General features: G+C 45.4%; 1 protein-coding gene across 1 annotated transcript; it reads right to left on the bottom strand.

Annotated features, from left to right (window-relative positions):
- Positions 1-655: 655 nt before the first annotated feature.
- Positions 656-10,952, bottom strand: LOC307083123 (glycylpeptide N-tetradecanoyltransferase 1-like). The gene is made up of 12 exons (XM_079746932.1): positions 10,837-10,952; positions 9,456-9,558; positions 9,025-9,169; positions 7,983-8,101; positions 6,801-6,892; positions 6,410-6,526; positions 5,862-6,032; positions 5,525-5,633; positions 4,392-4,562; positions 2,514-2,678; positions 2,139-2,276; positions 656-1,829 (listed from the first exon to the last, which is right to left on the bottom strand). Exons 1-12 carry the CDS (start codon positions 10,938-10,940, stop codon positions 1,809-1,811), a joined length of 1,455 nt encoding a protein of 484 aa, XP_079603058.1. The 5' UTR covers positions 10,941-10,952; the 3' UTR covers positions 656-1,808.
- Positions 10,953-11,241: the final 289 nt, after the last annotated feature.

Genomic DNA, 11,241 nt, shown 5'->3' with positions numbered 1-11,241 from the left:
TCGCTTGGGCTGCGGTCGAGGAGCCAATGACAGTCGAGGTTACTGTTGAGCCCACATGTGTGAGGGAAGAGGAGAAAGGTCGCAGCTGGAACTGTCAAAAGATTGTACATTATGTAACTTTCCCCGCTTCACATTTACTTGACGCATGACGTGTTTTTATAGACAACAAATTTACGTGATCAACGCATTGATTGTGTTGTATTATATTTTAATGATCTGAGTGTAGTTCAGCATTTAATATTCCAGCTTGTTAGTTATTTGACTTCGACATAATGACTAAACAGCTTGGGAGCTACACGCAATTTCCTAAATATTACAAGTGTACCAGCCGAATAAATAACATTGAGGGTACAATAAGTCAAACTCACTTCCTTCCAAACAAAAATGTTTAATTTACTTTTACATTATTTATTTACTCCGCTGTGACGTCACCGATCGGCCCTCGACTTTAAGCCACGCCCACCGACACACCTTACAGGTAAGAAGGGTCGAGCGTTCGATAGTGCTTTAAGTGCTCTTCACTTGATTAAAAACACCAAAACTTCACTACAAATTGCAAATGTACTTCATACATCGACAATCATGTTTTAATATTAATATAAAAAAGACCCAGAGTAACAATGAACCCCCCTTGGGCATTAAAAAAAGCCAACCGCACAGCAACAACTTTATTTGATTTCTTTGCTTAAAAAAGGAAAACAGATCCACCGAACGCACCTTCTTTCTTTTCCTGCGTGACATCCCCATTTGACCATCGTTCTGTCCGAGCAACACTTGACATAGGAAACACTTTACCGGATTGTATTCGATACAAGCATCTGATACCGACTTTATCATTGATTTCTGACCATGAACCAACTCAAGCACGTCCAAACGGTCGGGCCAGTTCACGAGGACTCTGCTGAACAACTCATCCAACGTCTTTTTCATCTTTTTATTTTCTTTCACACACGGTTTCCGGTTAGTGTAGCAAGCTGTAGACTGTGGCATGAAAGTTAATACAAATGTAAAGAAGTATTCCAAAGGATAAACGCCAGTACCAGCATAAACACCTTATGCAGGTGGAGCCAAACTCCAAAATACCCGTTAAAACAGACACGTTCATGGCATCTCTGCATGGAAAAACCAGGGTAACCGAATCCCTGTCTCTTGCCCACTTTTGTTTTTGTTTTGTTTTTTAAATCATATTTCTTGTTTTCATATATTTAAATCATGTCGATTTTGTCTTCACCGCTAAAACTTAAGAATGACTTGTTTTTTTAATTCCATTTCAATGTAAAACACAGGCACACTTCCAACCTTCCAAAACAAACTAAAACAATGAGTTATCGTGTGTACATGTTAGCGCATAATTTACCTGCTATGGTGGGTTATATTATATACACATTTATTTTCTTGGATTCTCGTCAATACGCTGACGGTGAGCTGCTTGAGCTCGCCGCCTGTCCTGCAAACTGTGTGTGTCTGAATCAGAGTGTGTTGGTACAATCACGCTTCCCCCATGTTATGCAGTCATCTGGGATGGTAACTACAATGGCTTCAGGTCCATGTGATGGAGGGTGGGTGGGTGAGTGGACACCACCACCACCACCACCACCACCACCCTCCCAGACCCTGCCCGGCAGCAGCAGTAGTGCAGCTCAAAGTTCAGAAGGTCAAAAAGTAAAAACGGGTGTCGTTGCAAGGTGTTCCTCTGAACCGGGACGTCATGTCGTCCATCGTGTCCCGGGTGGTCAGTGCGTGGGCGTGGTCTCCTGGCCTATCGGTGACGCTCGTTGGGGACCGCAAACGAGGAGGGGCGGGGCTTGTCACTGGAGCACCAAGCCAACCTGTTAGGGAGGGGGGGGCGGCGTGTTAGGATGACATCACATCACATCACGTCCTATTGGTTCAAACTCACTCCAGCCTGCCGAGGTAACAGTGCACGAAACCCGTAAGTGTGTGTGCAATGTGTGCGTGTGTGCAACGTGTGTTTGCTTGTGTGTAATGTGTTTGTGTGTGCGTGAGGGAAATGGTTCATTTGAAGTTTGTCTCGAATTATAAAAAATACGTAAAAAAAAAAGACATATCAGAAAAAGCCTAGGCTTCATCAATGGCCCAAAGAAAAAAGGCAGCGGCAAAAACAAAAGCCCCAGTACCTTTTCCGAGCCCATACTGGGACACTTCCAGTTGTACAGGTAATACTGGAGGTTTCCATCGCCGATCCCGAACTTGAGCTTCTCCAGGAAAGTCTTGTTCTCCATCAGATCCAGTGCGTTAAAGACATCAAACCCTTTCTGCAACGCACCAGAGACCCCCAATCACAGGCAGTTCTACAAAAACTAATCTCAATTGTTAAAAACAATGTAATGACTACTATGAAATATTGAATACATCACACACACACACACTCATGAGGAGGAGGAGGAGGAGGAGGAGGAGCAGCAGCAGCAGCAGCAGCAGCAGCAGGAGGAGGAGGAGAAGCAGCAGGAGGAGGAGCAGCAGCAGCAGGAGGAGGAGGAGGAGGAGCTCACCGTTTTGGCCAGGATGAGCGCGTCGGACATGAGGTCCAGCAGGGAGGTGGTAGTGTGCACGTTGTAGTAGGAGTAGGCCGCCTTCAGGCTGTGGTGCACCGGGTGGTTCATGATGGTGGAGGGCAGTGTGTAGAAACTCACAAAGTCCGTCACCTTGCCTTCCGTCTGTCGCCGCCCCCCCGAGGGAGAAAGATGAGGTTATTACAAACGTTACGTTTTATATAACCACGTCACCACAGCGGCCAACTACGATTAGATGTTAGTTACTTTAAGCAATAAGGTTATCGTTGTCGTTTTTCAGTCGATATTTCCTATTCTTCCAGGCAGCGTTGAGCATATTTTGTTTTTGCGTTGTCACGGTAACATCCAGTCGATAGTGGTTCAAATATCAACAGAAGCACAAAAGAGAAGAGAGAATAGATTCTGAGCACTGTATTAACGTCCTCCTATTTGAATTACGCCTTGTTTACGAGCTTGGTCACCACCGACAACGCGACCGCAGCAAGCCCATAATAAGGAAAGCACTGACGACCAGGTCTTTTTTTTTTTTAAGAGTGAGTAACGATTTGTTTGTTTTTGCAAAGAACCGTCATGCATTGCCCATCCACTTGGGTCTGGAACACCCTGCGGCCGTACAGCAACACCCATGTTCAACCTTTGACTGTGTAGATAATATCGTTTCCCTGATAACTCCATGTCTCAGAGCTCTGGGCTGAAGACTGCGCACATAGCGGCTGCGGCAAAAAAGGCGAACAAGTTCATTTCTTAAAAAAAACGAAAACATAATGTAGATTCTGTACGCGGTTGCAACATCATAAGACTGTCTTATGATGGTATAATGATTGACTGTCTTCTTCCATTTTGTTTCGGTTCTCCCTTTAAGCCATCTATTTTGGTGCAAAAAAAGGAATCATTATGGGTTGTGTTTTTCTATAGCCAATCCAATAACCCGATCCTACATCTGTGATTGCGGAGATAAATGGTATTTAAGTAGCTGCTTCCATTGATTGTCCCAGCACTGGTTCTGAATGCAAGTGTGTCAGCAGATCTCTGCCTTGATCAAATTACTTTGCAACACTTGCAGAATATTAGACGATAAAATACGGCCAGAAAAGGTGTACATCAACCCTTTTTGAGATGAATATGAAATGGACTGAATTTTACTTGCAACACTACACCCACGAAACTGAGGAAAATTAATCACTTGGGAGGAAGCACATGTAGTTTTGACCTCCTGGAAAAGGAGATTTCCTTGTAAAATGTATAGTGCACATGACAACCCAAGAGCGAGCCCCATATCGGTGGGCCATTAAGAGACGCAAGCAGGGATGTTGAAATGGCAATAAGGACGTTATAGACTTAAAAGTAGGGATTTTAAATCCATTAACACTACTACTACCACCACCACCACCACTAAGAATCCTGGAGCCTCAGATCTGATTGGAACAGAGCTTCAGATCCATGCACAGGAAGGCTGACGTTAGGGCTGGGCGATTAATCGAATTTTGATCGCGATTTCGATATCAGCGTCATACGATCACAAAATTAACATAATCGAGTTTTTCGATATATATATATATATATATTTTGTTTTTTATTATGTTTTATAGAAAGGGCCGAACAGCTGGATACATATCTGTATATTATTTTAGAATGGAACATTCTCTGTTTGACCCTTTTGTGTATTTTTTTTAAGGCAAAATTTCAAAGTTCTCAGTTACATAAAAAAAAAAATCGGAGCGACGTTCTGAATAAATACAAATTGCTTTCAAACTGAAAAATAATAGTTTGAATAATCGTGATTTCAATATTGACCAAAATGATCGCGATTATGATTTTTGCCATAATGGAGCGGCCCCAGCTGACGTCAGAGCCCACCTCCACCACGTAGGTGTGGATGATGTTCTCCTGGGGCACCAGGAAGTGGGCCACCTCCTCCTCGTTCAGCACGGGGGCCAGGTGGAACTGGGCCAGGTACTCCCCCAGGAGGCGGTGCACCGCGGGCACGTCCTTCCTGGTCATCGGCCGCAGCCCCGGGGTCTTGGGGGCCTGGCGGGGTCGGAGGTTAAAAGGTCAAAGGGTCAGAGAGGACAACAAACAGCCCCGTTCCCATCAGGGCTAGGATGACCCCCCCCGGGTTGGAAAGGGAAGGAGGGGGTTGATGATGCGATACGTTAAAGGGGGGCATATTATACCACCAGGTGTGAGCCGTTACAAGCCGTTATGAAAATGTGCAGCGTCTGACATCACAGGGGGGCGTGTCCACCTAGATGTGCGCTGGGTAGATCGGTCTACCAGCCTACCCAGTGGACCGTAGCAAACGTTGCTCATCTATGCGTCAAACGTCTAGGTGGACACGCCCCCCTGTGATGTCAGAAGCTGCACATTTTCAAAACTAATCACACTCACACCTGGTAGCATAACGTGTCTCGTTTAAAGGGGGGGGGAGGGCGACAGATGTGATGACGAGGTCACTAAACAGTCCCTCCAGAAAAATGTGGCGATTTTTTGGGATTGTTGCGGCCAAAAATCCTTGATTATGCGGCACGTTTTCTTAAAAAATGCGATGAAATATTCTGCATATTTATTCAATTTTATGCGATGAAATTGCGGGAACTTGCAAAAGTTGCGGGAACTTGCGAAAAATGCAGCTTTTCGATGACGTTCACGTCTCGTCATTACGTCACTTCATAACGTTCCCATGGCAACAGGGGGAAATGGCTGCTCTTGTGTGAAGTAAACGCAACATTTTTCAACTTTCTGCTAAGATATATGTGACTTTTTTGCAACGAAAATGCGGGGATTATGAAATCATGCAAGCCCCGCATATTTTGGCACTGAAATCGGCAATTTATGCGGTGAAAGTGCGGCATATTTGAAATAATGCGGCCCCCGCATGAATTTGCGGACTTTGGCTGATTATGCGTTGAATTATGCGATCGCATAATCGCGTTTTTCTGGAGGGACTGACTAAAGTACACAGTAAAATATGAGGATATGACTGGCTCTACCTCGGGCAGTCGGTACAGCTTCATGGTGCGCTGCATGGTCATATTGCGGCTCAGGTGGGAGAACTTGATCTCGATCAGCTTGCGGGGGTTCAGCGAGCGATGCCAGTACCTACACACCAAAGAAAAAAGGGAATTAGTTAAAAGGAAAATGCAGAAAAATATTATTTCACATTACAAAAAAAATCCCACTTAAAGAACAAGGTGATCCTAGTTTTTAAAATCCAACACAAACTAAATTGACATATTTGAATGAGGCAGTTGTCAAAATATCCAACATGATCCAGTGAATGAGGTCATACAATGGGAAGAACCAAGTGAGTGGGGGAGTCCGCCCTACCTGCAGGTTCCTACTGGTTTGGGCAGCACCACCCCGGCCGTGTAGGCGGCCTGGAAGAAGCCCTGCTGGTTGACCCGTCTTGTGATTTCTCGGATCAGTACCGGAGCCACTCTTTTAGAGCGGAGCTTCTTGTGAACGCACAGATAATTTATTTCCACCATTTCCTTAACCCTAAAACGGGTAAAAAAAAAAATAAAGAATACAAATGAATGACATTATCAGATCATATTAAGCTCCAGAACAAATCACAAATGTGTTCAAGTTTGGAACATCTCATTTTCATTTTCCAAGGGGCGCAGACCAAAATGCCTCTAGACGCAGTTGGTAATACCCACAGGCTAGCAACTTGGAGACCATTCAATAATTTCATTCAGGCCAAATCAAATATGACCAAAAATGCTTCACAAATAAAATCGCCTAATCCGTCTTCAAACGGATATTCAGAACAAACTATAGATACATGACGGCTTGCATAAGTTCAGCACAGAATGTAACCCTGGTCCACTTCAATATGACAAAAAAAACTGGATCAGAGGTAGTTCACTCACACGTCGTAGATGCGGATGTTGGCCGGGATAGCACTGATGAAGCCCACCAGCTTCTGATTGGAGATGACTCTCACACCGCAGTGCCACTGAGGCAGCCAACCGGGGGGGCGCAGGGACCTGAGACCAGAACACAGCGCATGAAGGAATCATACAAGGATGCACACACACCTCAACATGCACACAAACCCACCCACACAACCCCCCCGACACACACACACACACAAGCCCCCGACATGCACACACCTCAACAAACCCACCCACACAAGCACCCAGACACACAAGCTTCCGACACACACACACCTCGAAACACTCTTTTTGTCCATCCATCCATCCATTAATTAAATGGTTGGATGAACAATGACATTACAGAAGTTGCACGCAGAACCATTACCAAAGCAGGAAGTCGGGTGAATAGTCAAAGCGGAACATGTTGTCGTCGTCCTCCACATAGTTCTCATTGAGTAGAGTGTAGAGCTCCTTTAGCTGGGTTTTCAGGATGGAGGGCGACAGAGAAAAACAGGAAACGGCGTTAGGAGAAGGCAAGGTACGGGGAGCGAGTTGTATTAATTCCGTTCAGCCTTAAAGGCGCAGTGTGTAGGATTTTGATGCATCTAGGGGTGAGGATGCAGATCGCAACCAACTCAACACCACCCCACACCTCACCCTTTCCCACGACGCAGCATAAGCTACAGTGGCCTGTAAGGTGTCACTTCCATAACAAAAAACGTCATCGTTTACGACAGCAACGAGTAGCCGAGTGTCAAATGATGATGCTCCTTGATAGATCTATAAATTGTATTTCGTTACTCCGTCTGAAAAGCTTTAAACCATAGCTTACAAGTAAATTAGCGGTTAAGATAAAAAGGCGTCCTCTCTTTAGCCATTTGTCTGTTCTGGGCTACTGTAGCAACATGGCGGCCTACTTGGAAGAGCACCTGTCCCTATGTGGATATAACAGGCTTATTCTACAGTAACGAAAAAAAAAACGATTTATATTTTTATGGTATTATACACCAATTCAAAAAAAAAGGTACTTATGAATATTAAATTCATGTCTGTTACGCTAGTTGCCACTAAATTCTCCACACTGCATCTTTAAGTCCCAGACTGACTAAAATGTGAACTGTGACGTCTGTTTTAACATCAGAGAAGGGCTCTATCAGTGGCTCTTGCATCTGTGCAACGTGCCTGCTTCCCCATTACACCTCAGCGGTTATTCTTGCTTTGAACAAATATGCTTCGTTTGAGTTTCGATTTAAACGGCATAGAAAGAGTGCACACACAAGAACTCACAGTCTATGGTTTACCCTTTTGGCTCCGTTTGAACTCACAGTTTTCATTCCGACACCAGATCAATTTCACGAAAGTTTTATGAAACCCCTCCAAAACCAGGTTGACCTCTAAACCCTACAGCAAGCATAACAGACCCATCCCTGAATCAAGTGAACTGCTTCAACCTCAAAAACAAGCTTCTGTCTCAAGCTACAGACACGTGCCAAATCAATAAACAAAGAAAAGAACCCCAAGGCAGATACATGGCAGTGTCATGCAGGTGTTTGAATATAGACTTTACCACTGCAGGGTCGCCCAAATCCAGAGCATCCCAGCAGAAGCCCTGTGGCAGGGTGTAAGGCTCCTCGCGGATGTTGTCCTTGTCCGGTTCGATGGAGCCATGCGATGTCACCACCTCGCCTGGCAGGGGACGAGGAGGACACTTTAAGCTTAACTCAGGGTCACCGGCCGCAAACCGAAGATGATGTCATCACGGCCGTCCAACGCGGTTAAGGGGTAATATGTCGTCTGTCACTGCACATGCACGTCACTGTAAAATGGCCAACGGGAGACTACGAATGCCATGGCCGTATGCGGACTGTCCGTGCATCACGGCGCCTATACTGGAGGCCTTGGTGATCATGAGGAACTGGGAGACACACAGCACTAGTAGGGCTGGGTAAAAATATCGATTCATCAATGCACTGCAATTTATTTGTTCTCGATTCAATTTCGATTCAGAACTTGTTTGAATCGATTATTTCCATAAAAAAATAAAAATAAAAGAAGCATACTCAGTCATTGTAATCTAGAAGCGAGTATGCCTAAATTTACATGCTCTTTTACATTTGTCCATGTTATGATTATTACTTTTATGCTGCAAGTTTAGCTCAGGAACAATACTATACAATGGTGTATTCCCTTTTTGCTAGTTAAAGCACAATGAAATGGTTAATTCATTTTGAAATGGTTAATTCAAAATAATATTTAGGCATTTTTGTCATCTGCACGTATTATTGAATCGATATCGAAGCAATTGGATCAATATCGAATCAAAATCGAATCGAATGAAGACCTAAAGAATCTAATTGAATTGTGAGGTACCTGGCAATACCCAGCCCTACACAAGACTATTCCACGTCACTGAAGATGATGACAACACAAAGCCATTTCTATATCGGACGGTTAAACTGTGAAAGTAAAAAAAACGACACATTGACATTTGCATATTATGCCCATGGGCTCCTTTGTACATTTACACATATTATGCAAATAAAACCGCGACCTTTTCAAGCAAACAAATCAAACCCTTTCCCCACGGGGGGGCGTCTGAAGGGCCTCACCTAGCTTGGGCACGGGCTGCGTGTCCCAGAACTGGTAGCTCCTCCTGCTGGCCTCCTCCATGGTCTTGGCAGGGCCCTGGCCTACTGAGAACAACTCGATGGCCTTCTGGATCTCCTGGAGTTTATCGGCGGGCAGAGAATTTACCTGAAAAAAAGGTAAACCCAGGTGTCAGGAGGACGGATAAATCAAATCGACTGCACCACACAACAGGCAAAGTGAACAACATCGGTGTGTACCCCCCCCCCCCCCCCCCCCCCCCCCCAGAGGTAGCTTTGGAATTGCAAAGAATGAGCTGTCACTCTTGTTTTCCAGAACCCCCCCCCCCCCCTCTGAGCCACAAAAGAGGATGAAAAACAAAAGGAAGGCTGAGCCGGGGGAAAAGAACTGATGGAGGCTTCTGCATCGGCCGTTCCTCTATTTGACCACGTACTTTGGCGATGGGGTCCTGTGCTTCCTCTGTTGCGGCCGCCCTCTTCTTCCTCTGCTTCCTTTTCTTCTTCTTGGCCCCGGTGTCGTCGCCCAGACCCTTGTCCCTGATGAGACGATAGCAAAATACAGGAGAGCCAGTCTCTAGTTCAGTGATCTCCCAGATTTTGTATTGATTTGCAGGGCATGTGTTTTATATACGATATGAGGAGCGAAACAAAAGACAATAAGGCACATTGCAAGCAGATCTGATGGAACGTCTGGACAAATATCCAGGGCTAGATACAGACCAAACCCCCTTGACCTTATAAAGCCATACCACTTAGTTAGTAGGCCATAGAGACGCCACACTCACTAAACTACCTCCCCTCGTGGATTGAGGAAGATTGTACGCTTAAAGGGAGTAATCTCATTAGGACTGGGCAATGGACGCCTCTTGTACCCATAAGACAGATGGTGAATCACGTGACAGCAGGGCAAGAGTGCACCAGACAAGAGCCTGTGACAGAACCACTAAATGAATCGTTCTGCATGTTTCCATAACAGACAAACCCTGTTTTATAAACACATTGCGTAAAGCATCGCATAAAAAGCGTCTAGAGCCAACTCTGCGTTTTCCGTTTGCACTACAGTACAGCCTTAAGAAAAAACACTTCAAAAGCAGAAACACAGAGGCTCAATCCGGCCTGCTTTCGATTAACTGTTCTCAATGTCTTGCGGGTGTAGTAGTAGTAATCGGGATTGTAAAGAAATTGTTTTGTAAGGAGGAGAAATGGGGACGAGCAGCAGATGGGCGAACGGTGACCACAACGAGATGACACAAAGCTGCTGGTGACACTAGCAGACACACACTCAAGACAATGGACATCTGACAGCCTGCAGGGTGTGTGTGTGTGTGTGTGTGTGTGTGTGTGTGTGTGTGTGTGTGTGTGTGTGTGTTTAGGCTACAGGTCACGTTTTCATTGAGCTCCTCTGAGAGGATAGACTCATATGCCATCGATGACATGTCCGTTTCATTGAACGCGTAAATATTTTCTTTAAACAGTGGGAAGCCCTAAATCGCGTTCGGGTTTTGAGAAGGATTGGGCTTCAGCCATCCTTCGCTTTAGCCCCTCGACTGTCAAAAGCAAGTTGAAAATTGACAGCGAGGGCCCGCCCAAACGAGGAAGTGAATACGTTCCCTTCCAATCATATCGCGCCAAACCAGTAGTGTCTACCACTCGGACCAATAGGGCGCAGCCGAGTGGGCGGGACGCTTTCCATCGGGGCACTCGGCTCCTTGTAGAGCTAGCACGCCTAGGGTTTAGCTGCTACACATTTAGAAAATGCGTGCAACAGCGCGGAATATTTTCTAATGTTTTCAAACGACTCGAACGTGTCCTCACCCATCGTCAAAGTGGTGGTCTTCGTTTTCACAGTCGCTGCAATGCCCGTGGTCTTCTAAATCTTCTTTCTCCGGCATTGGTGCTGTCTCATTCTCATCCGCCATCTTCAACCAGGAAGTGAAGGAGCGCCTTCTTCTTCTCCTCCTTCTACAGTTTGAACGACGGGGGGGCGGCCGCTGTCCGTGCATTACCGCCCCCTTCTGCACAGAGCGCTTCACTCTGTAGCCTTCACTTCACTGCAAACTGGTTTACTTTATAAATGTGAATAATATATACCAGTCTTGGTAAAAAAGGTATTCCATCATGTCCTCCAGATCTCCCTACTGTAGTAGATAATGACATGTTGTAGTTACTCCTCTCCCTGACATTGCTCACACAAACCTGTAGAGGGTTTACCAACAACAT

This window comes from Pollachius pollachius (genome assembly GCF_949987615.1).
Source record: "Pollachius pollachius genome assembly, chromosome: 11".
In the NCBI taxonomy this organism is placed as follows: domain Eukaryota; kingdom Metazoa; phylum Chordata; class Actinopteri; order Gadiformes; family Gadidae; genus Pollachius; species Pollachius pollachius.
Note: the sequence above shows the minus strand (reverse complement) of the source record. Positions and strands in the feature narration are given on the sequence as shown.

What these genes read in the sequence shown, in the direction of transcription:
- LOC307083123 (XM_079746932.1), bottom strand. Translation starts at nt 10,940, where the DNA reads ATGGCGGATGAGAATGAGACAGCACCAATGCCGGAGAAAGAAGATTTA. An exon ending in CACAGGACCCCATCGCCAAA is followed by an intron (nt 9,170 to 9,455) that starts GTACGTGGTCAA and finishes CCTTTTTTTCAG; the next exon opens with GTAAATTCTCTGCCCGCCGA. An exon ending in AGCTGTACCGACTGCCCGAG is followed by an intron (nt 4,563 to 5,524) that starts GTAGAGCCAGTC and finishes CGACCCCGCCAG; the next exon opens with GCCCCCAAGACCCCGGGGCT.